Genomic DNA, 17,064 nt, shown 5'->3' with positions numbered 1-17,064 from the left:
TAGACAAGCCCATAAAATGAAACAACACTAATGGGGCACACCAGTCCAGGGACAAGGACTAGAAGGCAGGAGGGGACAGGAAAGCTGGTGATAGGGAACCCAAGGTTAGAAGGGACAGTGTTGATATGTCATGGGGTTGTTAACCATTGTCATAGGGCAATATGTGGACTAACTGTTTAATGAGAAACTGTTCTGTAAACCTTCATCTAAAGTACAACAACAACCCCAAAAGAATTATCTATGTGCACTGACTTTTTAATGAGAAGCTAGTTCTGTACAATAAAAAAAAAAAAAAAAAAAAGAGGTTCTGGTGACCCGAGTTAGGTGTTTGGGCAAAAGGTCCAAAGGCTGAAGGAGGGACTGCGGTGAGGTAGGCTGGGTAGCAGTCGTCCTGCCTTTTCTTTACTATAAGAAGTTTGCCCTTCAGTTTCACGAGGGTGGGAGGCAGGAGGTATATGTTGGAGCAAGCTGGAAAAAGGAGGAGGCAGCCCGTCTCTGTTGCAGAGAACAGATGAATGGAAGTTTGTCCTAGAATGGCATGAGCTTCTCTGGCGTGAATAGGAATAGTGGACTCCTGGGTGCCCCAGGCAGAAGGGGCTGCTTGCAGCATGCCCTCTGGTGGCCATGTGATGCAAAGACACCCCTCTGCAACCGGGGCCTGCGGCCTGGTGGCCTTTCAAGGAAGAGCCAGCCCTAAAGAGCTGGCAGTCAGCAGACAACAGAGTTCAGCTCTCTGTATCATCCAGGTTGCAAGAAAGGGGACTTCCTAAAGCCTGCTGTGATTAATCGTTGGCGCTTCTGGGAAATCTGTAAGCAATGAAGGTTTAGGAATATTTTTTCTTTAGGTGCTGTCTAACCAGAGCCTGGGTCTGTGCGTGAAGTTCTGGGGGTCCTTTCCTTTAGCTGTATGTTCCTGGAACTGATGTGTTTTTCGCCTTGTCTTGTAAGCAGTACTGGTAACCTCTAGCTCTGATGACCTTGACCACTTTGTAAAGCTCTGATATGGTCAGAGCCAAGGGCTTCTGGAATCTTGTAGCACTGGAATAGCTAATTAGGTGGAGACACTTTTCTGATTAGAGAGATGATAGTGATCTCAGTGTGTGTTTGTGTATGTGTGTGTGTGTGTGTTGAATAGTTGCTGTTGTTGTGTGCTGTGGAGTTGACTGTGACTCATCGCAACCCTGTAGGACAGAATAGACCTGCTCCATAGTGTTTCCAAGGCTGTCATCTTTATGGGAGCAGACTGCCAGGTCTTTTCTCCTACGGAGCAGCTGATGGATTTCAACCACCAACGTTTCGGTTAGCAGCCTGAGCGCTTAACCACTGCACCACCAGCACTCCTTGAAATGTTACTAGTGAAGTCCTTTAGTTGAATTTTCTGGGTCTCAGTTCCTTCCCTTAAGTACTTGTTAGTTCCTTCCACCTTTAAAATCCTGTGAGGGTTGACTGTGACTTTGTACTTGTCACCAAAAAAAAAAACCCATTGCCGTTGAGTCTGTTCTGACTCATAGCGACGCTATGGGACAGAGTAGAACTGCCCCACAGCGTTTCCAAGGAGCGGCTGATGGATTCGAACTGCCGACCTTTTGGTGTTAGCAGCCGAATGCTTAACCACTGCACCACCAGGACTCCAGCTGTGCTTGTCATGGTGGATCACAATTATTTGCTTGCTGAGTTCTGTTGGAAGATGCAGCTCTGGTGCCTCAGACAGGGGCCTGGCAGGTAGCAGGTGCCCAATAAATGTTTGTGGCATAAAGTGGGAGTCGGTAAACTATGGCCTACAGGCCAAATTTGGCTGGCTGCCTGATTTTGTAAATAAAATTTTATTGGTACACAGCCACACCTATTTGTTTACATATTGTCTATTGCTGCTTTATGCTACAACGGCAGAGTTGAGTAGTTGACAGAGAACATATGGCCCGCAAAACCTAAAATATTTTCCACCTGGCCCTTTATGGGAAATGTTTATTGACCCTGAATGTCAGTTACGTTGCTACGAGGGGACAGGAAGGAGAAAGCTTGTTGGAAAGGCTCATGAGACCAGCAGGAGATTTCTTGACAATTTCTCCCATGCCCGCACTGGTCGAAGAATCTGCTGGCAGTTAGCTCCTGTGATGACCAGCCTTCCTTGCTGATTGGAGACTTTTAATACTTAGAGTTCTGACTATTCTTTCCATCTGCCCAAATCATCTGGAGATTAGCTAAGAGAGCAAGTTGGCAAATAAGATGATACGGCCTCATTTGGGAGAGGAGACAGGTCTTCAACACCAGCGTTTTAAGAGTGTGTGTAAAAAATGATGGTATCATGATTCCAAATGGCTCCAAATGGGAAACACCCCAAATATCCATCCACAGTAGAATGGATAAATACATTGTGGTTTATTCCCATAATCGAATACTATAGAGCTGGGGTCAGCAAACTACAACCCGTGGGCCAAATTTCAGCCCGCGGTCTGCTTTTGTAAGGCTCATGAGCTAAGAGTGATTTTTATATTTTTTAATGGTTGGGAAAAAAAAGGAAACTGAAGAATTATATTATTTTGTGATATGTGAAAATTATATGAAATTCAAATTTCAGTGTCCATAAATAAAGTTTTATTGGCACACAGCCAGAGTCATTCATTTATGTATTGTCTGGCCACTTTCACACTACAGTGGCAGAGTTGAGTAGTCCTGACAGAGATCATATGACCGAAAAAGCCTCAGATATTTACTATTTGGTCATTAACAGAAAAAGTTTGCTAACACCATTATAGAGCAAAGAGAATGAACAAATGATAATTACACTCAACATGGATGGATTTTATAATTAATGTGGAACAAACAAGTCGGAAACAACAAAATTCAGTTCTGCAAAGTTCAAAAGCAGACAAAAGTAATCTGCAGTGTGAGAGGGTGGTGGTTACCCTTGGGGGTGGAGTAGGGACTAAGGGGGCACAAGAGGACTTCTGGGGGTTGGTCGTGTTCTATTCCTTGACCCAGGTGCTGGTCATGTGGGTGGATTCCCTTAGCAAAAATTCATGGAGCTGTATGTACACTTATGATTTGTGTGTTTTTATGTTTACTACAATAAAAAACTTGTCAGTTGCTGTCAAGTTGGCTCTGACTCATGGTGACTCCATGTACAACAGAAGGAAATGTAGCCTGGTACTGTGTCATCCTCACTATCGTTAGTGTGCTCAGTGACAATATTCTGGTATTGGATGATATTCTGTTGTGATCCATAGGGTTTTCATTGGCTACTTTTTGGAAGTAGATCACCAGGCCTTTCTTCCTAGTTTCTGTTAGTCTAGAAGCTCCACTGAAACCTGTTGCTGCTGGTATTTGAAATACTGGTGGCATAGCTTCCAGCATCATCGCAACACACAAGCCACCATAGTACGTCAAGCTGACATAGGGGTAGTGAAATAAAAAGCTTATTGAAGAAAAATTATTTCAGTCTAGAAGTACTTGAAAATGTTAAACATAGTTATTATATGACTCTGAAATTCTACTCCTAAGTGTCTTCCCAAGAGAAATGAAAACGTATGTTTACAGAAAAACTTGTACACGAATGTTCACAGCAGCATTATTTGTAATAGCTGAAAAATGGAAATAGTCCAAATGTCCGTCAACTATAATGGATAAATAAAATGGGTATTTCCATACAATGGAATATTATTCAGCAATAAAAAGGAATGAAATACTGATACATGCTGCAATTGGATGAATCTTGAAAACACTGTGCTAAGTGAGAGAAGCCAGACACAAAAGACCATATATTGTCTGATTCCATTTTGTATGAAATGTCCAGAATGGGCAAATCCATAGAGACGGAAAGTAGATGAGTGGTTGCCAGAGGTTAGGAAAAGGAGAATGGGAGTGACTGCTAATGAGTATGGGGTTTCTTTTAGTGGGGTTGAAAATGTTCTGGAGTTGGATAGTGGTAGTGGTTGATTCTAACTCATAGCTACCCTAGAGGACAGAGTAGAACTGCCCCACAGGGCTTCCAAGGAACGGCTGATAGTTTGAGCTGCTGACCTTGCTGGTAATGAGACTCCACAGCTTACCTGTAGGTTTCTTTTTCTGTATATTTGTCAATCTCTTTGGGCTACATTTTTTGATCTCCCCTTCTATGTATTAGAGCAATAAAGGTCATGGAGGACATGATAGCTTTTTATTTTATTTTATTGTGGTGAACTGTATAACAAAAATTTGCCATTTTAGCCATTTTTAAGTGTATAATTCAATGACATTACCATATTTTTATGCAAATAACATGTTGTATGTTTTTTTGCCAGCTGCCCCCTGTATTTTTGTAAGTGTGCTATGCTAACTTTTTTACAGTAACGTAAAAAAACTAGCATAGTGAGCTTATGAAAATACTTGGGGGGGAGGGCAAGGTTGGCAAAAAAACATATAACACATGGCGTTATTTGCGTAAAAATACAGTAATTACATTCACCATATCGTACATTTATCACCACTATCTATTTCCACAGGTTTTTCTCACCGCAAACAGAAACAAAGTACCTATTAAGCAATAACGCCTCCATTCCCCCTCCCCCAGTCCTAGCCCCTGGTAAATGCTAATCTACGTTTTGTCTCTATGCATTTGCTGTTCTAGATATTTCATATAAGTGGGATCAGAACAATATTTGTCCTTCTGTGACTGACTTATTTCACTCAGCATAGTTTTCAAGGTTCATCCATGTTGTAGCATGTATCAGGACTTCGTTTCTCTTTATGGCTGAATAATATTCCATTGTAAGGATACACCACGTTTTGTTTATCCACTCGTCTGTTGATTTCCACCTAGAATAGGGGCCGTTCTTGCAATCAGTCTACTACATAGATCGGAGTCGGCAAACTTCTTCTATAAAGGACCAGATAGTAAACATTTTTGGCTTTGTGGGCCAGATGGTCTTTGTTCTAACTACTCAGCTCTGCCATTGTAGCATGAAAGCAGCCGTAGATAGTAAGTCAGCAAGTGGGCATGGCTATGTGCTGATAAAACTTTATTTACACAACCAAGCAGTGGGCTGGATTTAGCCCAGGGTCCACAGTTTGCTGACCCCTGACCTAGATAATCAAGAACAAGTAGGAGTCCTGTATCCAGGCTCTGGGATGCTATCCTGCGTTGAAACCATGTTCTTGAGGCCATGAGCAGAGGTATCATCTGCCAGCAGAAGTGCTGTAGTTGGAGAGAAGGAATAGAAGCAGGTGAGAAGAGTGAGGGCTTCCCTCAGAGGTGCAAATGGCTGATAGCATTCATGTGGGGTGGTTCCTTTTGCTATGTTGGACTTGCTGAGGTGAAGTTTATTTCTCAGCGAACAAGTCCGTGGAGTTCATGGCCCATTGCTCCTGTGTCTGGCTGGATTCTAGTCCCTCATTGTTATGGGTTGAATTGTGTCCACCCAGAATATGTGTTGGAATCCTAGTCTCTGTACCTGTGGCTGTAATATCATTTTGGAATAGGATTTTCTTTGTTATGTTAATGAGACATATCAGTGTAGGGTGTGTCTTAAACCAATCACTTTTGAGATATAAAAGGAACAGATTAGGCACAGAAGTAAGCAAGCAGGAATGGGGGAGAGGTAGATCCCTCAGGAAAGCTGAGAAAAATCTAGAGAAGCTGAGACAAGGATTTTCCCCCAGAGCGGACAGAGAGAGAGAGCTTTCCCTAGAGCCCTGAATTTGGACTTCTAGCTTCCTGAACTGTGAGAAAATAAATTTCTGTTTGTTAAAGCCACCCACTTGTGGTATTTCTGTTACAGCAAACCAAAACCCAAACCCGTTGCCGTTGAGTCAAATCCGACCTCTAGTGACCCCTGTAGGGTTTTCAAGGAGCGGCTGGTCGATTCCAACTGCCAACCTTTTGGTTAGCAGCCAAGCTCTTAACCACTGAGCCATCAGGGCTCCTCTGTTACAGTAGCACTAGGAAACTAAGACACTCATCCGTCCACCTCTCCCAGATGGACCCCTGAGAGAGTCCTTTGCATTTTTCCGCCCTGGATGCCCTCTTGCTGCATTTCTCCTGTCTCTTAACCACCACCCTTAGAAGTGATGTCACCACCTCCTCCTTGAGCCCCAGGGAAGCCCCCTGGAGCTCTGCAGATTGGGTCGAGTTTGTTTTCCTCTACCAATTATATGTCTAATTGTCATGACCATGCTCCATCAGAGTTTAAACATGTAATTGTTCTCTGGGGCGCCTTTGTTTCAAGCATGACTGCCTGGACTAGTTGCTTGGTAGCGATTTGGTTAAATTTAGGGTACTGTGAATGCCTTTTTAATGAAATGTCCAAGTCTCTGCTATTCTTCTATGTGCTGGCTCTCCAGTGGGGATCAACATCAGAGATTTTCTTCCCACATATAATGAGAGCCCATTACCAATCTTTGCTTTCTAGTTTCACTCCTTCCCGTCTATCCCTGGTTGCTACTGACCTATGCAGTGATGCCTCCCTGGGTACTCATCAATGGGTGTAGTTTTTGAGTTGGCATGGCTCAAGCCTCAAGCTGTAAGGGCCTTTTAAAGTTTTAAAGCAGCTGAGTTGCACGGAAGGTCAATAAATCAATCACGATGGCCATTTTATTGCTTGTAAGGTGATTACCCTACTTGGCCCATAGGAACGTTTCAATTTGATTAAAATGCGGTTTCATCAGGCCTCAGTTGAGTCCTCCCGATATAAAAATATATAAGAATGATGAGAGAAGTCCACACTTAAATATTTTTACAACCACCCTTCAAGTCTTCAGTTGTGGATCCCAGCACTTTTGGGGTCCTCCCCCCTGTAATTCCAATTTCCACGCTCCTTGCCAAAGTGATTTTTATTTCGTGCTTATTCCAACCTCTTGTCTTTGTAGGAGTTTGTTATTTGTCTATTAACTGTAGGCTTGCAGGTGGTGAGCCTGGGTCCTGCAGCCAAGCATTTTCTGCGTCTCAGATTCGCTCCTCTGTGATTTGTAAATGGAGCTCTGAGGGCAGTATCCCTTGTGGAGGTTCACTTGCGATTGCTTCCCAGGCCAGGGGGCCGAAGAGTGGGGGTGGGACTTTCTTAGGCAGCAGAGGACGACCCCTCCACAGGGCCATGCCTGGCAGCAGGAGGCCCCCCTTGTTAAAAATTTCATTGTGGTGAAATATAAATAATAAAACATTTACCATTTTAACTGTTTTTAAGTCTACAATTTAATGACATAAATTCACCATGTTATGCAACCATCACCGCTGTTTCCAAAACTTTTCCGTCACCCCAAACAGAAACTCAGTGCCCCTTAAGTAATAACTGCGCCTCCCCTCAGCCCCTGGTAACCACTAAGGAACTTTGGTCCAGGGCTTCAAACTGGTTCTATCTGGTTTGACCCTCTGCTGGGAATTTACATTTCCACCCCAGAGATAATGAATCAGAATCTACAGTTTAACGAGATCTCCAGGTGAATCTTATGTATAATCAATTTTGAGACCCACTGGTCTACTAGTGGTTCTCAGAACTGGTCCCTAACCAGCAGCGTTAGCATCACCTGGGAACTCGTTAGACCTGCACATTCTCAGCGGAGGTTCCAACTGGACGGAACCGGTTCAAAGCCCTGCTTTGGGCCCTGTGCATTTGCCTATTCTGGATATTTTATGTAAGTGGCATCATACAATAGTTGTCCCTTTGTGTCTGACTTCACTCAGCATCGTGTTTTCAAGGCTCATCCATGTGGTAGCATGTATCAGGGTTTCCTTTCTCTTTATGGCTGAATAATATTCCATTGTATGACTAGACCACATTTTGTTTACCCGTTCATCTATTGATGGACATTTGGGTTGTCTCACCTTTGGTCTGCTGTGAATAGTGCTGCAATGAACTTTGGTGAACATGTATCTTCTTGAGTCCCTGCTTTCAACTTTTTTTGGGTATATACCTAGGAGTGGAATTGCTGGGTCATGTGATAATTCAATATTTAACTTTTTGAGAAACCACCAAACTATTTTCCACAGTGGCTGCGCCATTTTACAGTCCCACCAGCAGTGGATGAGGGTTCCAGTTTCTCCACATCCTCATTAACACTTAGTGTTCTTTATAATAGCCATCCTAGTGATGATGAAGTGGTATCTCACTGTGGTTTTGATTTGCATTTCCTTAACGACCAGTGATGCTGAGCATCTTTTCATGTGCTTTTTGGTCATTTGTATACCTTCTTTGGACAAATAGCTATTCAAGTCCTTTGCCCATTTTTAAATTGGATTGTCTTTTTGTTCTTGAGTTGTAGTTCTTTATATGTACTGGCCATTGAGTTAAACCCTTATCAGATATATGATTCCCAAATATTTTTCCCGGTCTGTAGGTTGTCTCTTTACTTTCTTGATAAAATCCTTTGATGCACAAATGTTTTGAATTTTGATGAAGTCCAATTTAGCTGTAATTTTTTCTTTTGTTGCTTGTGCTTCTGGTGTCATATCTAAGGATCCATTGTCAAAAACAAGGTCCCAAAGCATTGCCCCTATGTTTTCTTCTAAGAGTTTTGTGGTTTTGATTCTTAATTGGCCATTGGTCCATTTTGAGTTAACATTCGTTTATGATGTGAAGTATGGGTCCAACTTCATTCTTTTGCATGTGGAGATGAGTTGTCCCAGCACCATTTATTGAAAAGACTATTTCCTCATTGGATGGACTTGGTTGGAAATCAGTTGGATTAAAAACAAATTTTTTTTATTGTGGTAAAAACATATATAACAAAACATTTGCCAATTCAACATTTTTTACATGTATAATTCAGTGACATTAGTTACGTTTATCATGCTGTGCAACCATTCCCACTATCCATTTCAAAATGATTTCACCACCTTTAGATGTATGGCCTTTAAACTGTATTTTAAAGACAATTGAAAACGAGTGCCTGCATCCAGGGCTCCTTCCCCAGGGTGGTGTGCTGCCAGCCTCGCGTGGTTCTTGGCTCATGGCAGGCTGCCTGTTTCCCTTGCCCATCTTTGCGGCCGCCTCAGATTGCCTTGGCTGCCACGTGCTAATTCAAGCCTTGCCAGCATTTTCCTTCTCCTTGGGTGTACAACCACGTCGGCTGGCTCCTGGGTGGTCCAGTTCATCTCCTGGGAACCAATGACTGATTTGGTTACACAGTTGCATAGGTTTTGAGTGGTATGGCCCAACCTCATTTACCTTTCCAGCCCTCTGATTTTTATGCCTTGCTTTGCCAGAACGTGAGATTTTTCAGAAATATCTATATCCCATTGCAAGAGAGGTCTATGCTGACATTTTTTCTTATATCAGAAAATAGCGCACGTGATCATCTTCTGTCGTGTCCGTGTGGACGTCCTGCTTCCTTTGACAACCGCTGGCTTTCTCTTCCAGGTGTGACTAGTATGGTCAATGCTGGTGCAATGAGTGCCTCTGGGAACCTGATGGATTTTCTCGACGAGCCATTTCCTGACGTGGGGACATATGAGGACTTCCACACCATCGACTGGTTACGGGAGAAGTCACGGGACACTGACCGACACCGAAAGGTATGTAGTGTTCATCGAGGACATGTTGAAAGGGATTCTTTCAAATGGCTGCACCCAGTTTTCATTCAGCAGTTATTGAGGGAGGTGTAGGCTTATGTGCCATGCACTGGGCTAGGTTCTAAAGAAGAAAAGGGCTAGTGGGAGACAGAACTATGAACAATACCAGGCGCTCTGGGTGGGAGGCCATGTGATGGAGGGAAAGTGGTGTAGAGGACAAAGAGGGGACTCTGAAACCAGAAACTCTGGGGCCACATCCTGCCCATGACTCCTTCAGGCTGGACGACTTTGGGAGTGCCATTTCTGGGCCTCATTTTCTTACCTGTAAAGATAGAGGTAATTATACCAGAAGATTAAATGAGATTGTGTGTGTGTGAAAGCACAGTTTCCAGTACCTGACCTTTAGTTGGTGGTCAGTATATTTTAATGGGCCACAATAAAGTTATGTTTCAAGTGCTAGGGATCACAGGAGGGGCGAGCAGAGGGTGACATTTTAGTGGGGGGTTGAAGGATGTCTAAGAGTTTGCTAGGGAGAGAAAGGGGGAAGGATTCTAAACATCAGGAGTGGCCCTGTTTAAGTCACAGAGGTATGAAAGAACATGGTGTGTTGGGGCAGTATCATGGAGCTTTGAGAGTCTGGTGGAGAATTCATGGAAGAGGGAGTAGAGATGAGTCTGGAAGTGTGGGCGAGGGGGCCACGTTGGGAACGACCAAGTAGGTTATGGGGAAGAGTTTGTGCTTTATCCTGAAGGCCACAGAACGCGATAAAGATGCATTGCAAAGGGAGAAACAGGAAGCTCTGATGTTAGCTCAGGAGAAAGAGGAAGGTCGGACTGACAGCAGGGAGGTGTGGATGGAGAAAGGGGAAACCGTTTCAGGGAAGGAAGCATAAATTGGAAAATGTGTTCAGATTAACCACTATATCGACTTTGTTCCTAGATAACCAGCAAAAGCAAGGAGTCCATATGGGAGTTCATCAAGAGTTTGCTGGATGCCTGGTCAGGATGGGTTGTGATGCTGCTTATCGGCTTGCTGGCAGGTACGTGGTAGGGTATGCAGTACTCCCATGGCCAAAGCTGGGTGTGCCAGGCCCCGAAGCACCAACTGGCAGAGATGAAATTCACAATACGGAGTGTTTCTCTTTTACCCTATCCAAGGGGTTTGTTACTTGAAATATCTAAGAGGAAAATACATGACCATATATTTAATATCTCATCCATAAGGCAGGCCTGCGGCATGGCCCCACGCCCGGTCATATGGAGAGCTGTAATTATAGAGATGGTTGGCTCTCTCCACCCAGTACAAGGGTTTCTTACCATTCTGGATTTTATTGAAAGTACACATTTTACATTCGGTAGTACTTGTTTATGTAGAAGGTAACACAATATGGGAAATTTTGGATCGTCAATGCTAAGCCACCATATGAGATTGGCTTTTACTAATACTGGCAGGCTCTAGAATGAATCATAACCATCCTAAGATGTAGTGCTGTGCACCCACAGGATCTGAGGTAGTCCCAGGGGAGGTATCTCCAGCCAATACATTGTTCTGATTCTCAGGAACTGTGCATCTTTTGTTTTTATAATCCAAACCCCATGTTTGCGAGCTAGGTGTACCCAGAATGAATGGATGAAAATCTGGATGAGAAACCTGCCCGTTTAATGTCAAAACACATGAGCTTTTCATGCAGATCATTTCTTGAAACACATATCCTTTTTTTATTATTATGCTTTAAGTGAAAGTTTACAATTCAAGTTAGTCTCTCATACAAAAATTTACACATACGTTGTTATGTGACCCTAATTGCTCTCCCTGTACTGTGACAGCATTCTCCTCCTTTCCACCCTTGATTTCCTGTGTCCATTCAACCAGCTCCTGACCCTCTCTGCCTTCTCATCTCACCTCCGGACAGGAGCTGCCCATTTAGTCTCATGTATCTACTTGAGCTAAGAAGCACACTCTTCACAAGTATCATTTTATGTCCCATAGTCCAGTCTAATCTTTGTCTGAAGAGTTGGCTTCCGGAATGGTTTTAGTTCTGTGTTGACAGAGAGTCTGGGGGCCATGTCTTCCGGGGTCCCTTCAGTCTCAATCAAACCATTAAGTCTGGTCTTTTTACTAGAGTTTGAGTTTTGCACCCCACTTTTCTCCTGCCCTATCAGGGACTCTCTGTTGTGTTCCCTGTTAGGGTGGTCATTGGTGGTAGCCAGGCACCATCTAGTTCTTCTGGTCTCAGGCTGATGGAGTCTCTGGTATATGTGGCCCTTTCTGTCTCTTGGGCTAATATTTTCCTTGCATCTTTAGTGTTCTTCGTTCTCCTTTGCTCCAGGTGGGTTGGGACCAATTGATGCATCTTAGATGGCTGCTTGCTAGCTTTTAAGACCCCAGACGCCACTCAAGTGGGATACAGAACATTTTTGTAATAAACTTTGTTATGCCAGTTGACCTAGATTGAAACACATATCCTTTTAAGAGGATGTGAAGGTTAATGTTTAAGAAAAACATATGAGTATGCTAAGGAGATCCCCTTAACAAAAACTCCTAAATATAACAGCATAATAATCACAATTAGAGAATCGACCAGGGACTCCACTATAAATCAGGCAGAATACAGTTAAGTGCTGTAAGAAGCACAACACTAATGGGGCACAGATGTAAATTTTGTGATTACAGAGGATTGAAATTTCTGGGCTATCTTTGGTATATTTAATTTCAATTATAGGAGGGGCTTGGTGGCCAGGGAAGGGCTCTGTTCCCCTTGGCATGTCATAAAGAGCCAACAGGAATGCTGGGAAGGAGAAGGCTTCCCAGCTAGTCATAGCAGCCACCGTCCGTTTCTCTGATTCAGCCCTTCCTTCGGCAGTGGCTTTCCCACTCTATACTGGCAGTCATGGGAGAGGAGGGTTAGATTTCATAGAGCTGCCGTGTTTTACCACTGGTTTCGCTTGACTGCTTCTATGAAGAGGTGGGAGTGTGCTGTGAATTTGGATGTCCTTATTTAGAATAGATTATTAACTCTTACATGTATCACTGTGCCTGGCTCCCAGGAAGGAGGAAGAAATAGGGGAAATGAAGAAGCCTGGATTCTAGCCAGAGTCAGCAGCACAGCCGAGCTGCATGGATCCATCTCAGAGCCTGATTGGGCTCTCCAGCTGGCTTTAGCCTCAACCAGATTTCTGTCATTTCTTTCAGGAGGAATCACCTGGGGAATTAAAAAAATACTGCTGTTGATGCCACAGCAGACCAATTAAACAGCAGCTGGGAGATGGGCTGACCTTGGGGCTTTAAAATGCCCCCTTCCAGGGGATTCTATGTGGAGCCAGGGGTGAGACTACTGGAGAAAGGACAGTCCGTGGACATAGCAGCAAAGGGGAACATGGAGGAAGGCAAGAATGGGATGATATTGAAAACAGAGGGTCGAAGTGGTTTTTGCCCTATTTTTTTTTTTGTGGTAAAATATTTATTGTAAAGTTTGCCAATTTAACCATTTCTTAAGTGTAGAATTCAGTGCAGTAATTACATTCACCATGTTGCGCACCAGCACCAGTATGCATTTCCAAAACTTTTTCTTTACCCCAAACAGGAAATACCCCATTATGCTGTAACTCCCCATTTTCCCTGAAGTGTTCTTTCGGCGTGGATGCACCTTGGAAGGAGAATCAGGGAGCTGTGCCCCATTCATTTCCCCCTTCCCCAGGGAAAGGACCCAGGGGTTCCACTGCCTGGCCTGTCGCCCCCACGGTGACACTTTGGTGGTTATATTCTGACTCCCACAACAGGAACCCAGGAACATTTCCTACAGGATGGGTTTACCAGGGAGTCACCACTGGATGTCACTGTTGTACCACAAAACAAAGCTGAGGCCCACAGCAGTCAGCTCTAGAGTCCACAGTAAAGACAGCAGGGGGCGCAATAGGATAAGGAATGAATGAGCAGGCTGCGCCCGCATTTGGGGCGGTCGGGCGTCTTGCCCCTGCGTATCTGCAGGACCCCTCTCCTCCCGACCTTCTTCAGGTCTTTGTTCAAATGTCATGTTCCATTTGAGGCCTTCCCTCACAAAACTTGTTAACAGTGTCCCAGGCAGTCGATACCACCGAGTGGGAATGGTGGAGGAACACCCAGTGTATTGCCTTTTGAGTCCACTAGATGGCGCCACTCACACCGCGTCCAGCGCTGGACTGAATGGTCCTCCGCCCAGCTGAGAGAAGAACCCCGCTATCCAGGCACTTGCCCAGACAACAACAGGGCATGCTTCCCCGTCCAGGCCATCACTACAGCTGGCAATTCTGATTTTTTCCCTGGACTCTCTCTTAACTTGCTCCACTTTCCTCCTTCTCCACCAGAGCTGTGGCCCTTCAGACCACCATGTTGGAATCCTCCCTGGTCTGAAAGCTGCCAGAACCTTCTCTCTGGCCTCCCTGCCTCCAGCCTTGTCTCAGTCCAGTGGGTTCTCCACCCTGTAGCCAGACAGGCTTTCAGAAATGCTAGGGAAGAGAGAGGATGGTAGAGGGCAGAGTGGGACTGAGAGGGTTTTATAAAATTATTTCTAAAATGGGAGTGAAGAGAGCATGTTTAAATGCTGACAGGAAGAAGCCTTCAGAGAGGGAGAGTTGAAGATCCAGGGGAAGGAAGGAGGAGCTGTTAGAACCTGGCTAGAGGAGGGGTGCGATCCAGGGCAGAGCTGGGAGATGAGCCCTAGAAACGGGGCTGGTGGCCTTTTCTGACAGGACAGGAGGAGGAAGGGGTGAGCGCCCTTGTGGGTATGTGGGTGCATTTGTGGGTGATGCGAGTTTAGAGTTGAAAGTGTAATGAGGACCAGTAAAACTTTGTAAAATTAAGTAGTCTGGAAGCATTCCTGCCTTCATAAAAGCTCGAACAGGTTATTCTGGAAAGACCTGAGGTAGCCTTCTGTGGCCCACTGCATGCTATTTTATCCCACTTCTGTTCTGCTTTTGAGGTTAGTTATTTGCAGATCCACACGCCCTTATCCATAGTTCAAAAAATTCCAGAAAGTTCTAACAAACAAGGTTTTTCCCAAGTTTTGTTGCCATTTGGTGGCAAAACCTTAAATGATATGAAACTATTATAGTTATACCTCCACTTTGTTGGAGTTGTCATGTTTCTCTTCAGAAATATCAATGTCTGTGATTCCCAGATTCTGCCCCAGATTATGTCATTTATTGGTGTATGTTACCTATTTCCAAAATCCTGAAAAGGTATGAGCTCCGAAAGCCACACAGCCTGGTGGTTTCTGATAAGATTGTAGACCTGTGTGTCTCTCTCTCCAACCGGATTTTTAGCCACTTGAGGCCCACACACTGTTGGCTTCTGTATCCCTCACTGGGCTGGCCACTGCCTTGCCCACACCGTGGATGTTAATGTGACTTGAACATGAGTCAGGACGCGTCCTAGGTAAGTGGCGACCCCATGGTGTGCTCTTCTGGGCATCCTTGCCGACTTGCTCCCGTGTTGGCCTGGTGTTGTACACTCCGCTGGCATCATGGAGCGGTTCCTCTGAGTGGCCCTTGCTCCTTCTTCCAGGCACCTTGGCTGGGGTGATTGACCTCGCAGTTGACTGGATGACAGACCTAAAGGAGGGCGTCTGCTTGTCCGCCTTCTGGTACAGCCATGAGCAGTGCTGCTGGACTTCCAATGAGACCACTTTTGAGGACAGAGACAAGTGTCCCCAGTGGCAGAAATGGTCGGAGCTGCTGGTCAATCAGTCGGAGGTGGGTGTCTGGGCAGGGTTGCAACTGGGTGGTTTCAGAATGTCTGGGATTTCACCCTCAAGTGTCTGTTCCCATAATAGTCCATGACTTAGTACTAGTGTGACTTGATTTTTTCTAGCTCTAATGCAACCACTCAAACTTCAGTTGGAAAACCCGTCCCCATTGTTTCACGTGTACCCTGTATATGTATTTTTAAAGCCTTGAGTTCGGCTTTATTTTTCCTACTGAGGTGGTTTGTTGATCATGCTGAAGAAATAGGGCTGATTTTTATGCCTTCTAATTGAGGAAACAAGTCGTCTTTATTTTTTTTCAATAGCAGCTTTATTGAGATAGCATTCACATACCATACCATTCCCTCATTTAAAGCATACAGTTCAGTGGTTTTTAGTATATTGACAGAGTTGTACAACTATTGCCACTGTCTAATTTTAGAAAATTTTTATCATCTCAAAAGGAAACCCCATACCCCTTAGCAGTCACTCTCCATTTCCCCCCAGCCCCCCGCCCCAGGCAATCAGTAATCTACTTTCTGACTCTATGGATTGGTCTTTTCTGGACATTTCAAGTAAATGGAATCATACAACATGTAGACTTTTGTGTTTGGCTTCTTTCACGTAGCATAATGTTTTCAGGGTTCATCCATGTCATTCCTTTTTATGGCCAAATACTTATTCCATTACATGCTTATACCACATTTTGTTTATCCATTCATCAGTTGACGGACATTTGGGTTGTTTCCACTTTTTGACTATCATGAATAATGCTGCTTTTAACATCTGTGTACAAGTTTTTGTGTGGGTGTATATTTTCCTTTTTCTTTGGTATAAACCTATAAGTGGAATTGCTGGGTCATATGGAGACCTGGTGGCGCAGTGGTTAAGAGCTTGGCTGCTAACCAAAAGGATGTCAGTTCAAATCCACCAGCCGCTCCTTGGAAACTCTACGGGGCAGTTCTAATCTGTCCTGTAGGGTCGCTGTGAGTCGGAACTGACTCGACGGCGCGTAACGACGACAATGGTAACTCTATGTTTAATCTTCTGAGGAACTGCCAAACTATTTTCCACAGTGGCTGCACCATTTTACCTTCCCACCAGCAATGGATGAAGGTTCTGATTTCTCCATATCCTTGTCAACACTTATTATTACCTGTTTTTGATTATAGCTATTCTAGTGGGCGTGAAGTGGTATCTCACTGTAGCTTAAGTTATCATCTTTCAATGCATGTTACAAGTGCGTTAAAGATGTTTCTAGGCTTTCTATGATGAGAATGTCCCAGGCATGGAGGATGTGGTGGTGAACCATAGACTGGATCCTTGCTTTCATGGATCTCAAAGCTGTGGATCTTTATAAAAATCTTAGCTCAGGAAAAGAGTTAATTTCTTTCTTTATTGTTGTGCTTTAAGTGAAAGTTTACAATTCAAGTTAGTTTCTCATACAAAAATTTATATACACATTGTTCTGTGACCCTAGTTGCTCTCCCTATACTGTGACAGCACACTCCTCCTTTCCACCCCAGATTTCCTGTGTCCATTCAACCAGCTCCTGACCCTCTCTGCCTTCTCATCTCACCTCCAGACAGGAGCTGCCCATTTAGTCTCTTGTACCTACTTGAGCTAAGAGGCACAGTCCTCATGAGTATCACTTTATGTCCCACAGTCCAGTCCAATCTCTGTCTGAAGAGTTGGCCTCGGAAATTATTTTAGTTCTGGGCTGATAGGAAATCCAGGGGCCATGCTTTCCGGGGTGTCTCCAGTCTCAGACCATTAAGTCTGGTCTTCTTACTAGAATTTGAGTTCTGCACCCCACTTTTCTCTTGATCCATCAGGGACTCTCTGTTGTGTTCCCTGTCAGGGC

The 17,064-nt window shown here is 44.3% G+C and overlaps 1 protein-coding gene across 2 annotated transcripts in view; it reads left to right on the top strand.

Annotated features, from left to right (window-relative positions):
• CLCN4 (chloride voltage-gated channel 4) overlaps window positions 1-17,064 on the top strand; it is a 63,870-nt gene that overhangs the window by 13,441 nt on the left and 33,365 nt on the right. Inside the window, exons 3-5 of one of the 2 annotated variants that reach the window (XM_023740716.1) lie at window positions 9,330-9,484; window positions 10,421-10,520; window positions 15,023-15,210. In XM_023740716.1, coding sequence (XP_023596484.1) covers window positions 9,341-9,484; window positions 10,421-10,520; window positions 15,023-15,210 — 432 coding nt within the window. In that variant the 5' untranslated portion in view covers window positions 9,330-9,340. Of the gene's footprint in view, window positions 1-9,028; window positions 9,485-10,420; window positions 10,521-15,022; window positions 15,211-17,064 lie in introns of those variants that run through there. The other variant, XM_023740715.1, reaches the window with a different exon arrangement.

This window comes from Trichechus manatus, unplaced genomic scaffold (genome assembly GCF_000243295.1).
Source record: "Trichechus manatus latirostris isolate Lorelei unplaced genomic scaffold, TriManLat1.0 scaffold00162, whole genome shotgun sequence".
Classification (NCBI taxonomy): Eukaryota; Metazoa; Chordata; class Mammalia; order Sirenia; family Trichechidae; genus Trichechus; species Trichechus manatus.
This window is presented reverse-complemented; position numbering and strand designations above follow the sequence as displayed.